Genomic DNA, 23764 nt, shown 5'->3' on the forward strand with positions numbered 1-23764 from the left:
ACCTGATGTTGAAACGAAAATTATAGACACTGCCTGATGCGATCGCTGTGAAATGCTCATGGTTAGTGTACGATATGATGTGATGTAAAATTTGGCTGGCTCTATGTGTTGCTGGCTAGGCTATCTAGCTAGGTCCAGGGGGTGGATCTAACTCAAGCCGACACCACATGAACCTAGCGAGCGAGCTGTGGAGATGAAATGACAGGTAGCTAGCTACTTGGCCAAAGATATGATTGAAAAGTAAACACTTTAAGAAAATGGTTTCCGTGAATTCCGTGAAACGCAAAGATACTCTCAACCGTTATCACCAGTGCCGGTGAAATAACTGAACCTGACGGTCGTGCGCATATACTTTTGATACACAGCGAGGAGATCACTGAAGAGTCTCGGTTTCTTTTTGAAAAGGGGATAGCCCGCGCCTCTGCACTATTGTGATGCACATATCCAATTGATGTTATTATTGCCTTATCATTCTTATTAATAGCTACATCTGATGTATTCCTAGGATTCGTTTGAAATTCTTCCCAACCAAAATATGAATCATAGCATGCTTATATAACTTTGAAGAGGCCAGCTCGTCCTAATAGTTGAGTGGGAGTGCATGCAAAATCTCGAAGCCCTAAGAAATGAAAAAGGTACGAGATGAAACACACGTAATCCTAGCCACAAAGTGTTTATGTTAACTCATCGCAAAAAAAAATGTGCTTATGTTAACGACACCTCTTTTTCCCAAACCAAAACGGCGCTTTCGGCTAGCGGGCGATCCACACGAACACACGTACTCCTACTTTACTGCGACAAGTCTACTTCTATCGTCTATGCGTCATCGTGTTCAGGGCGAGGCAATTGTGTGGCTGACGGCCGGGTCCAAGACACTCCCCACGCCCTTCCCCGCGCACCACCTGCTCGGGGAAATGCCAGCGGTCAATGCCATCGCCATGCGCCCACAGCACAGTGCACCTGCACGCCGCCCTTAAAGCTTCACTCCTCTGCTTACTGCCTCCCTCCCCTTGCGCTTGCGGGAGCGACCAGTGACCAGTGCCACCCACCTCGCCCATGGCCTGCTGTTTCCTGGTGGCGTAGTCATAGACTCATAGTGGGTGGGGAAGGAGGTCCATGGCACTCTGTTTCTTGCCGCCAGTCTAGTCTAGTAAGTGTTCCGCTGTGCAGCCCGAGCTCCTGCCTGAGTTTGGGTTTGGGTTTGTTTCTCGCGTACGGCAATGGCGACCGTGGCGCACTTCTTGCTCAAGATTTTTCTATTTGCCGTCTTGAGCTCGGCTGTGGCAGCGGCGGAGCAAAAGGAGACCGAGGCGGCGGCGCTGCGGGAGTTCAAGCGCGCGCTGGTGGACGTCGACGGGCGCCTTTCGAGCTGGGACGACGCGGCGAGCCCGTGCGGGTGGGCCGGCATTGCCTGCTCCTTGGCACGTGAGGTGACCGGCGTCACGCTCCACGGGCTCGGCCTCGGCCTCGGTGGAGCGCTCTCCCCCGCCGTCTGCGCGCTCCCGCGGCTCGCCGTGCTCAACGTGTCCAAGAACGCGCTGTCCGGCCCCGTCCCCGCAGGGCTCGCCGCGTGCCGCGCGCTGGAGGTGCTCGACCTCAGCACCAACTCCCTCCACGGCGCCATCCCGCCAGAGCTCTGCGCGCTCCCGTCCCTCCGCCGGCTCTTCCTCAGCGAGAACCTGCTCACCGGCGAGATCCCCGCCGACATCGGCAACCTCACCGCCCTGGAGGAGCTCGTCATCTACACCAACAACCTCACCGGCGGGATCCCGGCATCCGTCCGCACGCTGCAGCGTCTCCGTGTGGTCCGTGCGGGTCTCAACGACCTTTCCGGCCCGATCCCGGTCGAGATTAGCGAGTGCGGCAACCTGGAGGTGCTCGGGCTCGCGCAGAACAGCCTCGCCGGGACGCTGCCCCGCGAGCTCTCCCGGCTCAAGAACCTCAGCACGTTGATCCTGTGGCAGAACGCCTTGACCGGCGAGATCCCACCGGAGCTGGGGAACTGCACGAACCTGGAGATGCTGGCGTTGAACGACAACGCCTTCACCGGCGGCGTGCCGAGGGAGCTCGGGGCGCTGCCCATGCTCGTAAAGCTCTACATTTACCGGAACCACCTGGACGGCGCCATCCCAAAGGAGCTCGGGAACCTGCAGAGCGCCGTGGAAATTGACCTGTCAGAGAACAAGCTGACAGGAGCCATCCCGAGCGAGCTCGGCAAGATACAGACCCTACGGCTGCTCCACCTCTTCGAGAACCGCCTGCAAGGCAGCATCCCGCGGGAGCTCGGGAAGCTGGGTGTCATAAGGAGAATAGACCTGTCCATCAACAACCTCACCGGCGCAATTCCGATGGAGTTTCAGAACCTGCCCTGCTTGGAGTACCTGCAGCTGTTCGACAACCAGATCCATGGTGCCATCCCTCCTTTGCTGGGGGCGAGGAGCACACTGTCGGTGCTGGATTTGTCGGACAACCGGCTGACGGGCAGCATCCCGCCTCACCTGTGCAGGCACCAGAAACTCATCTTCTTGAGCCTGGGGTCAAACCGTCTCATCGGTAACATCCCTCCCGGAGTGAAGGCTTGCAAGACCCTGACCCAGCTCCGGCTGGGGGGTAACATGCTGACGGGGAGCCTGCCCGTGGAGCTGTCGGCGATGCAGAACCTGTCGGCGCTTGAGATGAACCAGAACCGCTTCTCCGGCCCGATACCGCCCGAGGTCGGCAAGTTCAGGAGCATAGAGAGGCTGATTCTGTCGGGGAATTACTTCGTGGGGCAGGTCCCCGCTGGCATTGGCAACCTCACGGAACTTGTCGCCTTCAATATATCATCCAACCAGCTCACCGGACCGATTCCTCGGGAGTTGGCAAGGTGCACAAAGCTACAGAGGCTTGATCTCAGCAGAAACTCCTTCACCGGCCTCATTCCTCGGGAGCTCGGCACACTGGTGAACCTGGAGCAGCTCAAGCTATCCGACAACAGTCTGAATGGCACCATTCCTGCAAGTTTCGGAGGCCTTTCCCGGCTCACGGAGCTGCAGATGGGAGGCAACCGTCTGTCTGGTCCTGTGCCAGTTGAGCTTGGCAAACTCAATGCCCTCCAGATTGCTCTAAACCTCAGCTACAACATGCTATCCGGTGAGATCCCAACTCAGCTAGGGAACTTGCGGATGCTGGAATACCTCTTCTTGAACAACAATGAGCTTCAAGGAGAGGTTCCTTCCTCCTTCACTGAACTCTCAAGCCTCATGGAGTGCAACCTTTCCTACAATAATCTTGTTGGGTCGCTTCCCAGCACCCTGTTGTTCCAGCACCTGGACAGCAGCAACTTCCTTGGGAATAATGGCCTCTGTGGCATCAAAGGAAAAGCTTGTCCAGCAAATTCAGTCTACGCAAGCAGTGAAGCAGCATCGCGCAACAAGCGGTTTCTTAGAGAGAAGATCATCAGCGTTGCCTCCATCGTCGTCATATTGGTTTCATTGCTGCTGATTGCACTCGTCTGCTGGCTCTTAAAATCCAACATGCCCAAGCTTGTATCAACTGAAGAGCGCAAGACTGGGTTTTCTGGTCCTCACTACTTTCTTAAGGAGCGGATAACCTATCAGGAGCTTTTGAAAGCCACCGGGAGCTTCTCGGAGAGTGCTGTGATTGGAAGGGGTGCTTCTGGCACAGTCTACAAGGCTGTCATGCCTGATGGTCGACGAGTTGCAGTGAAAAAGCTCAGATGTCAAGGAGAAGGTTCCAGTGTCGACAGAAGCTTCCGAGCCGAGATAACCACCCTTGGAAATGTCAGGCACCGCAACATTGTCAAGCTCTATGGTTTCTGCTCCAACCAGGACTCCAATCTTATACTGTATGAGTACATGGAAAATGGTAGCCTTGGAGAGTTGCTTCATGGCACCAAGGACGCATACCTCCTGGACTGGGACACACGGTACCGGATCGCCTTCGGGGCTGCTGAAGGCCTACGCTACCTTCACAGCGATTGCAAGCCAAAGGTGATTCACCGTGACATTAAGTCCAATAACATACTGCTCGATGAGATGATGGAGGCTCATGTGGGAGACTTTGGTTTGGCAAAAATCATCGACATTTCCAACAGCAGGACAATGTCCGCTGTAGCCGGTTCATACGGTTACATTGCCCCAGGTTCGGTTTATTTACTGAACTGTTGCACTAGGAATTACAGTTATGCGGTTTATGGCTTCTAATTATGTGCTTCTTGTGATGCAGAGTATGCTTTCACCATGAAGGTGACTGAAAAGTGTGATATTTATAGTTTCGGGGTGGTTTTGTTGGAACTAGTGACTGGGCAATGTGCAATTCAGCCTCTTGAGAAAGGAGGAGATCTTGTCAATTTGGTGAGGCGGACAATGAACAGCATGACACCAAATTCTCAAGTTTTTGACAGCAGACTCGATCTGAACTCAAAGAGGGTTGTGGAAGAAATGACTCTGGTGATGAAGATTGCATTGTTCTGCACTAGTGAATCGCCATTGGATAGGCCTAGCATGCGAGAAGTGATATCAATGTTGATTGATGCTAGGGCCTCTTCTTGTGATTCGTTCTCATCTCCAGCATCAGAATCACCTATTAAAGATGATTCTTCCTTTAGGCTTTAGAGGTATGATGAAATGATTTTATGATTTTGCTAAGGAGCTCAACAAGCAGCCTAGCTCCATCCTTATATTTTATTCTGTAATCAGATAGTAATAGCTATTAGGTGGAAGAATAAATATGCTCACATGAAGTCTATCTTGTTACTTGCCAGGCAAATATCTTCAGGCTTTTACCACTCATCTATCAAGGAAGGATCCACGGATTAACTAAGTACATAGCTAAAGACCATCTAGTGTATGCCTGAGCTTCGGGATGGAACAGGAAATCTATCTTTCTGACCTAGATTAACCACTGGTTGAAGCATTTGAAGTTGTATATTCCTACTTCAACAGTTGCTGTTCAAAAGAAGACAAATAATTCAAGGCGCTCCTTCTACGGAACACCCCAGATAGGCCGATAGGTTCAGCTCCGACAGTCGTTAAACGGACCACTCGCGCCTAAGACTGATACCGTAGCGATAGCAGTGTACTGTACATACTGCAAACAGCATACTAACATCATCGGTTATAGTACAATAAGTATATGCACTAAGCTTTCAATCTTCTTTTTCTTGCCAACTTACTGTGATAAAAGATAGAAATAAATTACCTTCGGAACATTCGTTTTGCCCAAATATGGACAAGCCTGAAGCTGCAGCCTGCTCAATGGTTAAAAGCTGATGTCTTGACCGTCTCTCCAGCTTCTGCAGGCAGTGGAGGGATAGACTTCAGATTTTTGGTGTCCTGCAGGGTCAGCAAGGCACACTGTATTAGATTTTCTGCAGGCATGCCAGAAGGCAGGTTCAGTTGAAATGCATACCTGCTTTTATCATCAGTCTGCCACAGCAAACAAACAACATCCAAATAAAATATACTGTTCACTCAAGATTCAGACTTTCTTTCCCAGACACTTTGACACATTTTTTTACCCAGTTTGCATAAACATAAGACATCACATTTGCTTAAAAACAAGATAGAAATGCCCCTCAATAGTATCTCAGGCATGAGCAACAACGCAATGCCGTAGAGGAAAATCAAGAAATTGCGTCTGCATTTTCACAAGCTACTCAAACGGTAACCATATTTGAAGCTGAAATTAACATAACAGAAGCCTGCAGCAGTGCAGCAACACAGTGTTGACCAAGTTCAGCTAGTGCACACTTGCTGCAGATACATCACTGAGCAATACAAATTAAACACTGCAAAAAAGGTACTCCCTCTGTAAATTAATATAAGAGCGTTTAGATCACTAATTTACTAATCTAAACGCTCTTATATTAGTTTACGGAGGGAGTACATTTACACCTCGTCAGCGAACCGTATTCAGCACAAAGTAGAGACAGGGTCACACAACACACATAGTTCATCTTATAGATTGGATCAATGAGTTTAGTCACACAACACACGACGGAGAACAAGAAAAATTGACGGGGGATAACTCATCCCAACAATGTCAAAAGAGCTGCCGATTCAGGGCGGCGCACGTGCATCCGTTGACAAAGTTCTAGAATGCAAAGCATGGCAAGGGCACTCCAGCAAGCTTTTGCTCAGGAACCCTCACATCCACAAACAAGATTAATACAACAACGTGGAGTAAAAAAAAAGCACACGATCATCTGAGTAACGATGATGAGGTTCTTCGATGACCATGGTCGATGTCCAAATGATGGTCTGCTTCTAAGAGCGCCGGGAATCATCCCCCCTTGCCATGAATGGAGCTCACAGGAAAATAGGGAGATGATTGGCCATCTTCACTTCCTGTCAAACAATTATGATTTCAATCAGATAAAGGAGAAAGCTACTTATAAATCTACAGTAGAGATGCTACACAATGTAAGCTCAAAAGAACACGTGTAGAGATGCTACTTATAAATCTACAGTACAGATGATTGGCCAAGACTTGCACCTATCATCATCACAACTGTGGACATACGTTGTGCTATATATTATCAGATCTTTCACTCAAATGGTTTGCAGTACTGACAGGCATACAAAGGCTGACCTATGATATTTCAGTCTATATGACATTTACTTTAGCAGAACACTCATTTGGTCAATCTTGGTAGAAGAGCACCAAAACAATTTTAGGACCATCAATAAAAAAAAATAGCAGCACAGTTAGGCATTTATATTGGTGAGTAAAACATACTCCCTCTGTCCAGAAATGTAAGACTAACGGTCTCTTACATTTTGGGGCGGAGGGAGTATCTTCTTTGGTTTATTCTACCAGGACAGATGATAAAACTTCACCTGTCAGGTCCAGTTTCAGCATAATGCCAATATATACTTCAAAACAGCATTGGACTACCATATTGTCTAATACTCCCTCCGTAAAGAAATATAAGAGCGTTTAGATCACTAAAGTAGTGATCTAAACACTCTTATATTTCTTTACAGAGGGAGTACTCCGTATGTTCTGGGAGCCTAAAGGAACGTGGTCAACAACAGCTTTAAAGATCTTGGGGACAACAGATTCTAGTTCCAGCAAGTACACCTCGTTAACCCACCTACTATGCATATCTTACGTAGAAATGAGACCTAAGTTGTAGTTAACTAAGCTAAGAAAATGAGCAACCTTTAAGCTGATTACCCCTAGTTTCTTGATAAGCCTAATTTCAAGGCAAGATAAACAAGTCCTTAGGTAGGATCATTTTAAATGCTCAGAATGTTTCCAGGTGGAGAGCTTTTCTAGAAATAAGGAAGGGGAAAACAAATTCAATAAGATCTAAAGGTCTAGCTTCCATTAGAATTTTATACAGCATCAATAAAGGCGAGCATTAAATATCAGGGCTCTGCTATAAAATGATTAACTCAACCTTCTGTGATAGCATGATTAATTTGCAGTGGCATTTATTACATTTCCATGTATATCAGAGCAGTACAGCACGCATATGTGAAACATGGTAGTTGGTGCAGAACTGGAGGGAAAAGGCAAGTTATGAGAAGCTTCTATAAAAACAAAATAATCTTGACAGTTTACAATGATATCCTCTACTATATCGCATTATGAATCTGATAGTAGATTCTAACAATGCCAAGCTGCAACTATGAAGGTAAATGGATCATTGGGAACAATTTTCAGTAAACTCGGTCTCCCACTGGTCTAAGTATGTCATTTGTCAAAACATAACTACACAAATCTAAATGCAACAGTACGTTCCAAATGATATGCCAGCGGAAATGCTTATCTCCACCAACTTGTATCTCCTCCCTATATTCTCTCCTCTCCCACTACCAAAAGTTTAAGAATTAAAAAATCATGGTTCTTTGAAATGCTATAAGATGTACAAAAAAAAAGTGTTAAATTTATGACTCGTGTCCTACACATAATAACAAATTGTGCATGTTTGAATTGCATATTATTCAAACCAATTTGATTGTGTTCTACAGAACACATACGGCCATATTCTTAGCACCAAACTTTGTAAGTGTACATCTTATAGCATTGTAAACATCCGTGTCAATACTGAACACAGCTTTTTATATCGGGTAAAAAGGAAAGAGGGTATAGGAAGGAGATACAAGTGGGTGGAGAAAATTCACTTTACCGAGCCTGGTGTTACTTTCAACGACTGTAGAGGCATTTCTTGTTCTCAAATGAGAACATGCACTACCACGCTAGCCATGCAAAAGATTACTATGAACATGTTGGTTGCTGTTCAGTATGTTATTTATGTACATATCTGAGGTAAAATGCAAAAGGCCAACAGGCACTACCGCGCTAGCCATGCAAAAGATTACTATGGACATATCTGTTACCGTTCACTATGTTATTTATGTACATGTCTGAGCTAAAATGCAAAGGGCTATTGATGGCGATTTAATTGAGTAAACAACTAAGTTATGCTAGCTCACTTAAGAGGTTTTTAAAAGCATTTAGGACCTAATCGCTCATATCTCTGGATTTGTTTATCATACTAAAGAGTTTTAGCACAAGTATGACACATTTCACAAAGCAATAGGCTGAAGAGTTATGATGGCTTATTTAACAGATAAGAGCACTGATTACATACATAATACTATGTAAACAAGGCACTGCAAAAATGAGGTAAGACTCCATGAATCATGTGACACAAATATAAACAGTGTGAATGATGTTCTATTATGTCAGAATGTGGTTTTGTCATAATTAGTGTAATTTTCAGTACTCCAGGATTAGCACTTGGAGATTCACAGTGAACCGTTCCAAGAGTAATCAAGTTTTGAACCCATGTTCATATCAATAATTGACCTTTTGTAGTTAGTACTGTCTTGAAAAGCTAGAGTTTGAGAAGATTATGGTGTATGGTTTGTCCTTCGATAAGATAAATGTCTTATTGATTGGTCTATGTATACCACACACTGAGATAATTTTGAGCGAATACCTAAAAGTTAGACCTAGCAACAAGACCAAAAAACTACTCCCTCTGTTCACAAATATAAGATGTTTTGGATATTTCAATATAGACTACATACGGACTGAAATGAGTGAACATACACACTAAAATGTGTCTGTATACATCCGATTCAGAAAAAAGTTGGAACATCTTACATTTGTAAACAGAGGGAGCATCTCTTATTTACCACATTCCCGCAAAAAAAATCTCTTATTTACCAAAGATCAGGAAATGCATAATGTAGTTTCCCTCCTTTCTATGGCTCTTTTCAATGCACAGAAACTCTTTAACCATCCACCACTAGCAATCTAGCACAATGGCTTAACAACACATAGACTGTCTACCATTATGGCCCGTCTCTAATATTGCAATACTCAACCAACAGAAGGTTATGAACACTGAATGAAACTCTTATACGAAAACAACTCCAATAAAAAACTATCTTACTTGGGTACTAAGAACATCTACAATCAGACCCCCCCCCCCCCCCCCCCCCCCCCACTCCCTAAACGACCGGGCGGACAACCCGGACCAAATTTTGCCACTCAACCGGACCCCTCAAACACAGCCCAGACGTCCGGCACACCTCATATCCAGCCTTTATTTGGGGTGGAATACAGGAAGGTCCGGACGCGGCGGCCACGTAGGATCCTGCCCACTCTGACCCACCCTGACTCCACTAAAACTCCACCTGGACCAAACCCTAGCCACTAGGCGCTTCCACTCTCCTCATAATCTCCTCGTCCACTCCACTTCCCCGTCCTCTCCCCTTCCCTCGCCGGAATTTGGCCGGATCCGGCAGCGGCTCCTCATTTGCCGACGACCCCGTGGATCATTGGGACACCCTCGCGGCAGAGTCGTACGAGGAGCTCGCGATCCATGTGGCCCCCGATCTATGAACTATGCCATGTTCAATTTATGTACGTACTATTTTGATCATGTTGCATTGGGGTTGCATGGATTTGGGGGTTCGGATACAAGGGGGGCAGCTGCCGACGCGGACAAATGAGGGGTGTTGGGTTAAGTTTCGAAACATTTCACTTAATAAATAAGAAATTCAATGAAATATTGCAGTTTCACTTTAAGATGTACAAACCCAGTTTTAAGGAAAATATCAGTCATGATATGCACATGAATTCACTTTCGTTACGGTTGAATACTCAGCTCTGCTGAAGACATTTCAATGTCTTCTGAATAAGAAGAGAAAAACATCTACAAAGAAATTCTGGACTGCGCCTCTACTGACACCTAAACAATTAAACCTAGTAAAAGCCCTTCAGGAAATGCTTTTAGACTACATGACAAATCTTTATCTAGATATTTTATCCATTCTGTATTTCCTGTTAGTGCATTTGTTCATATAGCTGACCCCCTTCATGCAATACTAGAACAACGTAGCCTGGGCTTACTACAATTTAAGGCATTAAAAATACAATGCCGGGTAACCAGAAACCGTGCGATTGGCCTGTCCCCTGTGACATAATGGTTGGGGGGAACAGAACACCAAAACAGATCCCTCTCGAGTGAGTAGTGAATTGACACCTGTTGGAAAGTTCAGCCTAATGCTCCCTCCCCCTAAAGTTTTGACACTCGTCAATTGCACAAGAACAGGCCGAGTGTTTTATGGGATTTAGGGGCGCAAGGCCACCTCGAGAACCACCAAAAGGGTGAGATAATCATATCAAATTAGCCAATGGGCAAGCATCCCACCCTTAAACAAATGCCTGAAAACACAAGCAGCCAAAAAGCAAAGGAAGCGTATGCATTTGGAGAGTTCAGCACCTACCAGCATCCAAAAGAAGCGCACAGCCATTGATCAGTTCTTGCCCTTCTCCTTCATGTCGGAGTGCCGGAACCCCTCCCAGAGCTGCAATGCGGCCGCCGCGCCGAAGTGGCTCTCCGCTGTGGTGGGGGAGGCCACCGCGACGGCTGGGCTGAACAAGAAGGGTATGTGCGGAGCATCCAGTGGAGTAGACAGCCTCTGGAGCTGCTGGTGGTGGTGGTGGTGGTGGCCGGAGAGGTGCGGCTGCGAATTGGACTGAAGGGTCCCCCTAGTGTTGTTGACACCCACAAGACCCGAGGACATGGAGAAGTTGAGACTGTAGTCTACTGCCGGACCCGACGCTGGCGCCGCATGGACGGGCATGTAGTGGTCGTGCGAGAAGGAGAAGTGCGGCATCTCCGTCTGCGAATCGCCGCCGCCGGCTGATAAGCTGAAGTGCTGCGCTGGGGCCATGGCGACGGGCGCAATGTTGCCCAGGTGCGGGGCCGGGGAGGCGAAGGTGTGCAGCATCCCGTGCCCGGATTTCCGGGGCTGGGAGAAGCCGAGGTAGTCCGCGGTGGCAGACGCGGTCATCTGCTGCCACGAGTTGTGCTGCTTGTGCTGAGCAACAGCTGGGGTGGCGGCCGCCAATCCAGTGAGGAGCTCGGTGAAGGAAGCCGCCTGCGCCGACGGGGCGCGGCCGCGCACGGCGGCAGTGACCGAGTCGTCCTTGTCCTTCACAGAGGCGCTGCGGTCGCGCGCGCGCTCCCTGGCCTTGACGCGGCTGTCGGAGCGAGAGAGCGAGAGGACGGAGCCCTTGCTGGTCTCGGACGTGCTGCTGCAGCCCGATCTGGTGAGCTGCTGCTGCTGGAGCTGCGAGCCGTCGACCTCCGCGTGAAGAGCAGAAGACTGTTTGTTGGCTGAGGCCGGGTGGTTGGGGAAGGCGGCGGCGTCGAGCTCGGGGAGCTTGTCGATTGCGGCGGCGGCAGCCTTGATGAGCCACTCGACGGCCTTGCTGGGCTGGTCGTAGCCAAGGCGATCCTGCAGGTCGTAGAACTGGATGGCGGTGGCGACGGAGAGGCGGACGCGGCGGTCGCGGATGCCCTTGGCCGTGTAGACCTTGCTGTGGCGGTCCTTGCCGCCGGAGCCGCGCGAGACGCGGTAGATCCGCGAGGAGGGGTGCTGCTGGTGCGGCGGCCACGGCACGAGCGCCAGCCGCTTGGCATCCCCGTGGTCCTGGTCCTGGTCGTCGGGGCGGCCCCGCTTGCCGAGCTCCACGGCTACGGCGGCGACGCTGAGCTCCATCCGGATGTGAATTGGTCCGCCGGCAAGCCGCCGCCAGTGCCTCTCATGCCCTACCCAGAGCGCATTGGTGGCGAAATTAAGCCAGCCAGGCCGCCGCGGGGAGCCGGGGAGTGGGAGGCGAGCGCGTGGGATTGGGGGCGCAGATCTGCGCGCGATCCCGTGTGCGCCCTGGGGCGATGGGATGGAGTGGAGTGGAGGGAGCACGGCGCGGCGAGGGAGGGAGAGGGAGGGAGAGAGGGGAGGTGGAGTGTGAGTAGGACGAGACGAGACGATGGAGGGAGGGAGGGAAAGGTCTCCCGATTTTATGAGAGAGGGGTAGAGGAGGAGGAGGGAGGTGTGCGGAACGAGGCGGTAGGGAGGGGCGTACCATTCTATCGGCCACACTGGTAGCGAGTAGCCCGTCACTCTCTCGCGCCGCGCCGCAGCGTCATCGGCTAGGCTAGTCGGCCGCCGCCGTAGTACCAGCACCAGTCTAGCAGGCAGCAGCGACAGCGCGTCGCAAGTCGCAACGAATCGGCACATAGTACGTACTGTACATGCGCGCGACGGATCCATGTCTCGTCCATCCATCGCTCAATCCATGTCCGATGGCAACTGGCTCGCTCGCTGTCAGACGTTCGTTCATCACGGCGACGACGGGAGCCCTCCAACCAGTCCAAGGTCTCTCTCTCCGCTCCGTGCCGGCGTCAGTGCAACAAACAAACGCTAGCCGTATCCTGGAAATGCCCGTGACGTCTCTGTCGCGAGGTCCTAGTTGGAGGCCAAATTTGATGTTTTGACTTTTTGATAAAGTTTAGTTGGATCTGACTCTGGTTTAAAAAATTCAAGGTCGGATCTTTTTTCTATGGCTGGGGTCGATAGTGGTATGTTAAGGCAGTCGCCGTCATCTCCTGTCTTATGACTGACCTGTGCTAAACGTCCTATCGCCACAAGGACCGGCGGTAGGTAGGTAAAAGCTACCGCCACCGCCGCTGGCAGTAGGGAGGGCACGTAAACCCCATAAACCCCGAGAACCGTATTGTGCCTTGGGAGGGGAAGAATTCCGCGGTAGTTAGTGCAACCCTACTACCAGTCGTCCTGGTGGTAGGATGCACAAACCTATCGCCGACCTACCTGGCGGTAGGTGGTCTGGGTTCTGTAACTGGAGCTTTTTTAAAATTTACGGTAGGGTGTGCAACCCTGCCGCCAGGGACTACGAGGGTCCTGACCCATTTAAAGTCCTTTTTCTTTGTGCAAAGCTTGAGCGTTTCAATTCAAAAAATTCACCATGCAGTAATATAATTTTGCAAATCAAAATGTTATGATCTCACGCATCGATATGGATGATAGTTCGACACATCAAACATATCAAATAGGTTTACATGTCCAACACAGTAATAGTGTAGCAAATCAACAATACCAAGTAGTTCGACATAGCCAACAAGTTCCCGTTCACAGCTCAACACAAATAGCAAATAGTTTAACTAGTTCAACATAAAGCGAGTATTTCGACATGACCATATCACTTGGTCTTCCTTCCCCCTCTTGGCAGTACGCTCCTCGTTTCTCTTCGAGCGGGTTTCATCCCCCTTCAAAAACTTTTTGACTAAAACTACTTGGAGGGATCGAGAGAGCTTACTTCTCTCGTCATGCAGCCATCTCGATCTGCAAAAAAACAATGGGAAAACAAAGGAGATCGGAGGGGGGAGTGGAGGGGATGAGAGAGGGCAACTGCTCTCCGTTCTTGCGGCGCGGCCGCGATAGGGGAGAAGATGGGGGCAGGGTTCATGGGTGGGCCACGAGAGCCGGCCCCAGTGCTCTATAACTGTTCAGCACCTACTGTCAGGGTCTTCGGCGGTAGAGTATAACAGCCTACCGCCAGGAGCCTCGGCGGTAGGTTTGACGGCAGAGGCCAGTGTCGTTTACTTGCACTGACGTGCATGAGTGGCCTACCCCAAAGTCCGCGGCGGTAGGTAGTTGTACCCTACCGCGATCGACCCCGGCGGTAGGAAAAGGGGTCAGATACCTTTTTTTAAGGGCCAAAACACCAAATTTGGCCTCCCTTGGACACCATCTCTGTCCAAAACCATTTTCAATCTCCTCCACAACGTATTTTTATATACACACAAAAAGAGTAATTTTGAATGTTATGAAACAAAATGATTTCTAGTAATAATCTAATTTACACGTGAAACACTATTAGTATGAGAGTCCTTCCACTATTAACTCGTTTTTTTCTGGATTCGTTTCGGCCTTTCCGGCGATGTTTTTTAGTGGGAGGAGACGTTCTCGTTGACAACGGAGTCGCCTGTGATGGCTTCGTCAATCTCAAATAATGTGTCCGCACAGTCCCTCGGAGATGCTTATAGGGTTGCGTGCGGGAGTGTGTGCTTTTATAGGTGAATGTATATGCGTATATATAAGTTTTTTTCCAAAATAATTCCGGTCTATGCATCATACGGTGCACACAACTATCGTATATATAAGTGTCTGCTTCTGTGCTTGTTAAAAAAAATATTGTACTACTACATGAACAATCGTAGCGAGGAAATTCAATCGGCAAACAGAATTGGAATCGATTGACCGTCGCAACTCCCAAATCTTTGAAACGGTTAGTTGTCTGCCGTGAGACCCCTCTGTAGAGAAACTCCTATCACCCCTCCCCCTCTCGCGACCGCGCCGCCCCCGCGGGCGGCCGGCCGCGCCCCGATCTCTCCCCCCCCAGCCCCCCCCCCTCTTCCCCTCCTCCCCGCTGCCGTCGCTGGCGCCCGCGGCCGGCCTGGCCCCGGGGTCGCTGGTGGCGGCGCCCCCTGCCTTTCCCCTCCCGGTGGCTCTCCGGCGCGGGGCGGAGCTGCGCCGGGGGGTGCTCCTCGGCGGCGACGGTCTTGCTGGCGGTGGGGTGCCTCGTCGCAGGGCGGGCGAGCGGCTGGACGGCGGCGGCGTCGTTGGCGGCGGGGTGGTGCTGCGGCACGTCCTGGCGGTGGAGCTCGGCCTAGATCTAGGCCCTACGGGGCCCATCTGGTCTTGGACGGGCCGGCGGCAGGGCGGGTCGGCGGCGTGATTCCCGGGAGGCGCGGGAGCGGCGTTGCGCGACGGGGGCTGGCGGTGCCGACGCCAGCCTGCTGCAGCACTGCTGGCGGGGCTTAGCGGGCCCGTTTCGGGCCTAGCCGGGCCAGGGGTGGCCTGATATGCCCCGCTGCCGTGTCCGGTCGGCTACCGCGATGGTGCCGGAGGCGCGGGCTTCTCGCACGACGGCGGTGGAGGTGGTTCCCTCCCGCTCGGCCTTGGTGCTGCTGTTCTCGTCGTGTGGCGCTTCTCTCCGGTCTTCTCGGCCTTGTGTTGGTGCTCGTAGTGAGACGGCGTGGGTGGCGGCGCAACCGCGACGGCGCATTGGGCAGTGGTTTGGTTGGTAGGCTTCGGATGGGCCGGTGGTGTTTGGCGTGCGGGAGAAATTCTTGCCGGCTCGTCCGGCTCCGATGCGGTGACAGCGGCGGGTGCCATCATTCCTTCTTGAAGGATGTTGGTGGTAGCCATTGTTAAGGCATATCTCTCTAGATGTAGTTTTGGTGATTGATGACAACATGTTTGCGGACTAATCGGGTGCTTTGAGCATTTCAGAGATTCATCATTTGGCACGAGACGATTTCTTTCCCCTCGGAGTGTCATTCAAGACGGTGTAGCTCTTTCGCTTATTTTGGTGGATTAGTTTCGTAGGAGTCACCGTACTATCAAGAGGGGGTCCGCTTTGGTAAGGCTAGGGTGGAATCAACACGTACACATCCTCTTTACACCCTCTGAGCCTTTCCGCTTCATTGGAGTTTTCTTTCCTCTCTCTTTGGACTGAGTCTGGTCCCAGCGGTAGTACCGCGGTACCCAGCGGTAGTACCACTTAGGGGTCACAAGAGGCAGTACCGCTCCGCAGCGGTAGTACCGCTGGTGGGTCCTCAGCAGTAGTACCGCTACGGTACCAGGCCCCTACCGCGTCGACTCGAGGGGTCTTTTTCGTGTCGGATTGTGCGGTACTTCGCAGCGGTAGTACAGCGGCAGTACCGCTCGTGAGCGGTAGTACCGCCCTACCACCGCGGCAGTACCGCCCAAATCCGTATCTCCCTTGCCCTCCAATCTCCACGGTAGTACCACCGGGGGAGCGGTAGTACCGCTGGTCTCAGCGGTAGTACCGCTGCCTTTTGCGGTAGTACCGCCCTCTGCGGGGCTGTTGTGGGGGGTAACGGTTGGATTGTTCACCCCACTATATAAAGAGGTCTTCTCCCCATAGTTGACCTACCTCTTCCCCAAAAGCTCCATTGTTGCTCCAAGCTCCATTTTCGCCCGATCTCTCTACCTAGCCAATCAAACTTGTTGATTTGCTCGGGATTGGTTGAGAAGGCCCCGATCTACACTTCCACCAAGAGAAATTTGATTCCCCCCACTTATCCCTAGCGGATCTTGTTACTCTTGGGTGTTTGAGCACCCTAGACGGTTGAGGTCACCGCGGAGCCATAGTGCATTGTGGTGAAGCTTTGCGGTGTCGTTGGGAGCCTCCAATTAAGTTGTGAAGATTGCCCCAACCTTGTTTGTAAAGGTCCGGTCGCCGCCTTCAAGGGCACCAATAGTGGAATCACGACATCTCGCATTGTGTGAAGGCGTGAGGAGAATACAGTGGCCCTAGTGGCTTCTTGGGGAGCATTGTGCCTCCACACCGCTCCAACGGAGACGTACTTCCCCTTAAAAGGAAGGAACTTCGGTAACACATCCTCGTCTTCACCGGCTCCACTCTTGGTTATCTCGTTCCTTTACTTTCGCAAGCTTACTTGTGTTAAATCCCTTGCTTGCTTGTGTGCTTGTTGTCATTGCATCATATAGGTTGCTCACTTAGTTGCATATCTAGACAACCTACTTTGATGCAAAGTTTAAATTGGAAAAGAAAAGCTAAAAATTGTTAGTTGCCTATTCACCCCCCCTCTAGTCAACTATATCGATCCTTTCAACCATTCTCCACTTCCCTCCGCGTACCGGGGGAAACCATAGGACTCGTCCGGGCAACAGCGTCGTCGACGTCGCATACCTTTTTGGAGATGTTGCTTGGTACGCGGCACTCGGAACCTCGGGCTGTAGTGTAGTGTCTCTGGAGGGCGCAGCGGTGGCGGGCCTTCCGCGCTTAGTCGAGCTACCGTTGTTGGCATTTGTTTCTTCTCTCTTTCTTCTTTGGGCTTGTTGTGCTGCTCGTCCCAGCATCGCGTTTGTACTCTTGGTTGGTGCTTTGGAATACAAAGCGAGGAAACCCTTTTCCGGTAAACGGTTAGTTGTTAAGCGTCCTGCTAAGCAACGTTTCCGTCGCTTATCCATGCCATGCATGGGGTGGTGCACTCTCTGATCGTGCTAGTATTATCTTTGCATATCTAGCTCACTAGCTAGCAGCCTAGCACTCGTACTCCTCGGTCTCCTCCATATGTCTATGCAAATATTAAAACCATCCTATGAATCCTAAGTGAAAGCTAGATTAATTAGGATACTAGTCATTTAACTAAAGGGCATTGTACTATGTGTGGAGTCGAGCAACTCTGGCAGAGTTGTCATGTCGACATGATCACCGTAAATAACTTCCATTATGATGATTTTAGCAGAAAAAATGCCCTGGCAGAATCGTCATCCCATGCCCAATCAACATACAATTTGTAGAGTCCACTCCAAACCGAGTTTGCGAGCTTCCGTACTTGGCGGTTGCAGGAGGCGATATATCACACCCTCCGTCAACCCAAATGTTGGCGCCATGGACATTTCAGGAGGTACACTCCCTTCCGCTGCTGCCTACTTCCCTGCACCAGCGCCGTCTGGTGCCACCTCCATCGTTCGGACCACCGCGATTGGGCCATGTCGCCTTCGTTGAGCTTGTCCCCGACCTCACACGCTTTGCCGCATGCATGCGCCTGCTTCCCGCTGTCGGCCGCATCACTCCTTCCGCAGCACAACCTCAAGGTGTTCAACAGGTTTCGTAGGTAAAATTTTCCAACATTTTCTTGTAAATTTAGTCTAATATCTCATAGATTCATGTAGATGACATAGCAATTGCATTTGTGTGGATGGATCCATTGGTAGAGTTTTTTTTTTAGATTCGTTCTCGGGTTCGAGCTTCGAGTTTTTTTCTTCTTCTTTTCTTTTGGGCATGTTTGTGCTATTGCCCCAATGGACACCTTATTTTCTTTTCTGCACTTGCATTTCATGTTTGGATTTGATGGTTGCTTTATTTAAAGCAGTGCGGAAGGCTATTTCAACACTTTTATGTCTAGAAAATATAAGGTTTGCAGGTTGCAGCAGAGGTCCCGCTGACATTTGAGAAACCGCTTAATCTCATAGTAGCAATGTGGAATGTGCGCCACATTTATTTTAATTCACATAAATAAGTATTGGGAATTCGTAGTAGAACATCCTTTTGAAAACAAAAGATTGTTTTTGGAACGTTGATTATTGCCATGGCCTACTCTCCTGAATCTCTCGGGCCACACCTCCTTGAAAAGGGGCACAATGTTCATGCAGGCATGATAGATGGTACTGCGGCGATCGATCATTTGAATCATATGCCGCCTCCTTTTCTTCTTTATCTTCTCAGCTTATCATTGAAAGGAGAAGCGTTGCTTTCCCCTCAAACAAGTTGCGACTTTTTCTCACCCCCTGTACTACATGTGGATCTATATATGATGTGCACAAATTAGACTTGCATGTTTATTTTTTGGGGCCAAAATTCTAAAACATGGTAGTAGTAAGGAACTACTACATATATATGATCACGTATTACGAAATTTAGTGAAAGTCGCACTTACAAGTTGTGAAACATTATAAAACAAGTATACACACATGTAAACAGACTGTCGAGAAATTCACGCTCACAAATTACTACTCCCTCCGTTCTGATTTACTCGTCGTGGTTTAGTTCAAATTTGAACTAAAACCACGACGAGTAAATGAAGGGAGTATATTTAACACGTGCAATAATGTAGTAAACAGTACTTCCTTCATCCAAAAAAGCTTGTCCCGCAAATGGATGTATTTAGCACTAACTTGATGCTAGATATATCCATTTGAGGGACAAATTTTTTCGGACAAAGGAGTACCTGCAATTATATGTGGGCATTGTTTTTTTAAGCAATATATGTGCACAGTGTTGGTAACCGAAAGCTGAACTCCATAACAGTAGCTCACATTGTTGGCATATGCTCGCAGGGAACATCAAGGTACAGTAGCAAGCTCATGTTCAGTGCCGTGCTGGTATTCTTGACATCTCACTCTCTCACCTCCGCTGAGCTAGAATTGAAGGAGAAGAAAGGGGTACGTGATTTCTCTCGCTTTTGCTTGTGCGGTTGTCATGGCACTTGGCTTGCCTGTTCTTTTCACACACATTTTTCTCCCATCGATCTGAGAAACTGCAACGAGCCAGTACTTGCCACCAACAAGCTCCAATCATTGCCCTAAGGAGAAGATTGGGCTACAAAGCTTTTGTTCCTTGCTCAAGGAAAAAATAGCACCGACCCACCCTTGTGCTTTGATTTATTACATTGTTTACTTCATGAATTACTCCTACCCCACAAAGACAGTAAAACATGAACAGTAAATTATTGTGGTCATATTAAATTGTTTGCTCTTTCTTCTTGTTTTCTTGTGCATATTGTGGAGGCGAGACGAAATTTTCTACTCCCTCAATTCCTAAATACTCCCTCCATCCGAAAATACTTGTCAAAGAAATGGATGTATCTAGATCTATTTTAGTTCTAAATACATCCACTTTTATCCATTTCCGTGACAAGTAATTCCAAACGGAGGGGGTATAAGTCTTTCTAGCGATTTCAATATGGACTACATACGATGTATATAGACATAGTTTAGAGTGTAGATTCACTCATTTTGCTTTGTATGTAGTCATATTAGAATCTCTAAAAAGACTTACATTTAGAAACGGAGGGAGTAGAAGTCAACTGCCGTGGATTAAAAAAAGGTGGCAGGAGTTAAGTCAACTTGTATTCTAGTTATAGAGAAGAAGAGGAGTGGAGTCAACTTCAAATATATAAACATGTTCTTCTTTTTTCCAAATTTTGTAATGTAAGCTTCATGACTTGGCATGGGACCAAAGGTCCAAGGAAGTTGTTTACATATTTGGTAGTGTACTATGGCAAAATAATATGATCTTTGTGTATTTCCCTGGGACCAAAATAAGAGAGTTGTTGTAGAGGTATTAAGGCCAGGTTATTCAGATTGTATCTGGTCACGTTAGCTGGGGACCAGGGTGATTTAAACTATTATCCTAAGAGCACCAATTCCTTGTCTATTATCTTAGAATTAGCATGGCTAGAATCAGAATATTAAGTACAAACCCCTTTAACTTTTCCAATTGAGAGAGTACATTATCTTCAATCCTCAGTTTGAAGATTAATTTAAGAATGTACTCAGCCATATTCAGTGTAGTCTCACTAACATTATGAGCTATTCTTGGATTCATCTAATTACCACTGTCAATCAGTATAGGTTTAGTGGTATATATATGGATTTGAAGTTGTGATTGGCAAGCAAAAGGGATGATATAGCACGTGTACTTGGAGTAGGGCATTTAAGAGACCGAGCTCCATGGAGGCCTTAATTTTGAAAACTTCAAAATTCAAACTTTTCAGTTTCAAAGAATTCTAGAAAAATACCCATGTACACAAGGATGTAATGTGTATATGTGTAAAATTTCAGAATGAAATGCCTTAAATTGCGAGCTGCACAAAAAATACACAATCATGAACTTTGAGGATGCACATATGCGAAAAAGCTAAAGCTATAGTTTTTTTTGTAGCTCCCATTTTAACGTATTTTGACCTGAAAATTTACACGCATGTACATTATATCTCTAGGTTCATGTGTATTTTTTCAGAATAAAAAGGAACTGGTAAGTTTGAATTTTGAAGTTTCCAAATTCGGCCTCCATGGAGCTCAGCCCCTGTTTGGCATTTTTGGTATACTTAACACTTGTGAACGAGATCATAAAACCTTAGTCGGCTACTTGTGTACTGTAGTATACTCCCCCGTTCCAAATTACTCGTCGTGGTTTTAGTTCAAACTAAAACCACGACGAGTAATTTGGAACGGAGGGAGTAGCATATTAGTACTACTACTTGGAGTATAAGATATTGTTTCAGGTGAGGTTAGGCCCTCTTTCCATTTGTTTATTGAACAAATTAGAGAGGTGAAAGTTTATGTGCATGCATGGTACTAGCTGCACTACTTTTCCTTCTCTTGTAAAGAGGCCATGTCTCGAATCTCCAAGCACTTTCTATCTGTTTGCAAGATATAGGGTGTACTACACCTGGGTCTTGTTTATTGGTCTCTTCGTATTTTGTAGTAAGATAGTATTACAAGCTCTATTCGGGGGCCCCAATCTAGAAAGCAAAATTTGAGTTGTAGCCAGATCAATGGAAAAAACAAAGACCTAAGAGCATCTACAACCATAGTTCACAAATCATGGCCACTATACGTCCGCAAACGCGTTCATGAACAATGCACCGTGATCCTGCAAGTGTCGCGGGAAACCACGGCCATCTATGGGACCAGGAGGCCCCTTGCTGGTTCGGCAAGGGGGGGGGGGGGTCGCGTTGCACAAAGAGCAGACGAGCGTGGGGCAGCACGACAGAGATCACGCAGGCAATTTTACTCAGGTTCAGGCTGCTGTGAGGCGTAAAACCCTACTCCTGCTTTGGTGAAATAATGGTGGAAAGGTGGTGGTGGAGCGTAGTACACTTGCCCGGCAAGGGTTGCCTCAGGGCGGCAGTGGCTATGCGCGTACGGGGGTGTGAGTTATCCAACCTTCTAACCCTGTCTACGGTTGCCATGGGCCTCCTTTTATAGATCAAGGGCTTACCACAATGGCAAAGTAGTCATTACGCACTGATAAGATAGCAAACAGTGCTATCATACCTAACTCTACGGGCTGACAGGGCGCATTAAATGCACCGCTCAACGTCACATCGTTGGTTGCCCGGCAAGGCTTGCCGAGCTATCTTGCCAGCTCCACGCCTGCTTGCTTGACACGTCGCTGGACGGGTGTCATCTGTGGGGTTTTCTTGTAGGAAGAGGCTGCCATGTGGCGTATGGCTGCCACTTAGTCACTCTGCGGCTTGACACCGCACTGATCGATGACGTGGGTCGTGGTGGAGTGATTGGTGAGGTGGTTTTGCCTCCGTGAGTCCCGGCAGGCCCTGCCGGGACGCCTTGGTTGTTTTCTTCTGAGGGTGGTCTCGCCCCTTGCCGGGCTCGCCTGCCCGGCAAAGGAGGCCCTTCTCTTGATGATATCTTGCCTCTCTGGCTTGATCTTGGTCCCTCTGATCTGCATGTTGGTCCTTCGAGTCTCTTGATTTCTTGTACTCCGACTTGGGCTGGTGCTTCAATCTTGTTCCTGGGCCTGTGCACAGTCAGGGCAACAGACACAGGGTTTGTTGCACCAACAGAAGCCCCCGGGCCTGCCCCGAACGCGCTGCCAAGCGTCATCGGGGTAGGGCCTAACAAGTGCACAGGCAGGGTTGCTGAAGAGGCTGGTCCCTTGAGGTCTTCTTTGCTTCTTCATTAGCCTTGATTCCGGGCCAGTTTCCGGTTTCTCCGCGCGTCATGCAAAGCCAATAGTGGTGGGGCCGCTCCAGTAATGGCCCATGAATGGCTTTATCGCACGGGGTAGAAACTGCCAATTCACTCTTCCCACCACGCCCTTATCCTTGGCCACGTATGCTGCATGCATCGCACGGGGTAGGTAACGGAGGCGCGTGCCATGGGAGAGCATCAAGGCGAGGGCCTGGTCGTCTTGAATTGGCGGAGGAGGACGGTGGCCGCCCGTTGAGGGAGCGGCTCCCCTCCCCAGCCCGCTTATAAAGGGGAGGGACGGAAGAGGGCAGAGTCACTCATCTTCGCATTCCTCCTCTTCTGTCTTCTGCTTCTACTGGTTATGTTGAAGAGAAGAGCCTGGGGCCAGCCCCCGGGCTCTTGGTTGGGGCTAATGTTGCCACACACAGGTGCTGATGCTCGGGGAGTGAGCCTGGTCCTGGTTGTGGCGAATTTCTTGGTTCCTTCGAGGCTCGGCCGGGGGGCGGGGCTGGAGACCATTGGTAATCCCAGCACTGCCCCTCCCGGAAGTCTTGGGGTTGATGTCGGCAAGAGGCGCGCCTTCCTGCCCGCCAAGGTGGGGAGCGGTGCGCCTCGAGCCCCCTGGCCGTCTCGGGCGCTCGTCGTCTTCCCGGGGAAGGCGCCGGACTGGAGTCTTGGCCTTCCCCTGGAACGGTGTTGAGGAAGACGAAGCTAGGGGAGAAGGAGAAGGCGGGAGGCAGGCCGACCAGTAGGAGCACGACTGCATCGACGCGTTCGTCTCGTGCTGGCGACTTGCTGCCCGTCTGTATGGCTATTCCCCCCACTTCCCAACGTCGTCATCACCGTTTCTTCCGGTTGCCGGGAAAAGGCTTGTCCCCCTGGTGCTTCCGCTTCCCTCAGGAGTCTTCTGGTTGGGCCCCGGCGTCTTCCTCTGCCGGTGCCTATGCTGGAGCTCCCCGTTTGGTCCTGGAAGCGGTGACCAGGGAGCCGTCGGGGTGCTCCGCATGTCTTCCTCCTTCGCAGCCTCGCCACTCCCGATCTTGTCAAGCCGCGCTTGTCAGTTCCTGACAAGGATCAGGGTGGCGTTGTGCCGGCGTGTCGCCCGTCCTCTTCTCTTCCCACCGCACTACCTGGGATAAGAGGGACATGGA

The 23764-nt window shown here is 49.5% G+C and overlaps 2 protein-coding genes across 2 annotated transcripts; one reads left to right on the plus strand and one right to left on the minus strand.

The window, feature by feature from the left end:
• The first annotated feature begins 822 nt into the window (after nt 1-822).
• LOC123052855 (leucine-rich repeat receptor-like serine/threonine-protein kinase At1g17230) lies at nt 823-5227 on the plus strand. Its single transcript, XM_044476208.1, has 3 exons — nt 823-4143; nt 4228-4618; nt 4766-5227. The coding sequence occupies exons 1-2, from the start codon at nt 1221-1223 to the stop codon at nt 4614-4616; spliced, it is 3312 nt and encodes a 1103-aa protein (XP_044332143.1). The 5' UTR covers nt 823-1220; the 3' UTR covers nt 4617-4618; nt 4766-5227.
• A 701-nt stretch (nt 5228-5928) lies between these two features.
• Nucleotides 5929-12608, minus strand: LOC123052856 (transcription factor PCF6). The gene is made up of 2 exons (XM_044476209.1): nt 10755-12608; nt 5929-6350 (listed from the first exon to the last, which is right to left on the minus strand). The coding sequence occupies exon 1, from the start codon at nt 12603-12605 to the stop codon at nt 10785-10787; it is 1821 nt and encodes a 606-aa protein (XP_044332144.1). The 5' UTR covers nt 12606-12608; the 3' UTR covers nt 5929-6350; nt 10755-10784.
• Nucleotides 12609-23764: the final 11156 nt, after the last annotated feature.

This window comes from Triticum aestivum, chromosome 2D (assembly GCF_018294505.1).
Source record: "Triticum aestivum cultivar Chinese Spring chromosome 2D, IWGSC CS RefSeq v2.1, whole genome shotgun sequence".
NCBI lineage: Eukaryota > Viridiplantae > Streptophyta > Magnoliopsida > Poales > Poaceae > Triticum > Triticum aestivum.

Excerpts from the sequence above, each read along its gene's own strand:
- LOC123052855 (XM_044476208.1), top strand. The coding sequence starts at position 1,221 with ATGGCGACCGTGGCGCACTTCTTGCTCAAGATTTTTCTATTTGCCGTC. Across the intron at positions 4,144-4,227 it reads ATACGGTTACATTGCCCCAG|AGTATGCTTTCACCATGAAG; the intron begins GTTCGGTTTATT and ends CTTGTGATGCAG.
- LOC123052856 (XM_044476209.1), bottom strand. The coding sequence starts at position 12,605 with ATGGATGGACGAGACATGGATCCGTCGCGCGCATGTACAGTACGTACT.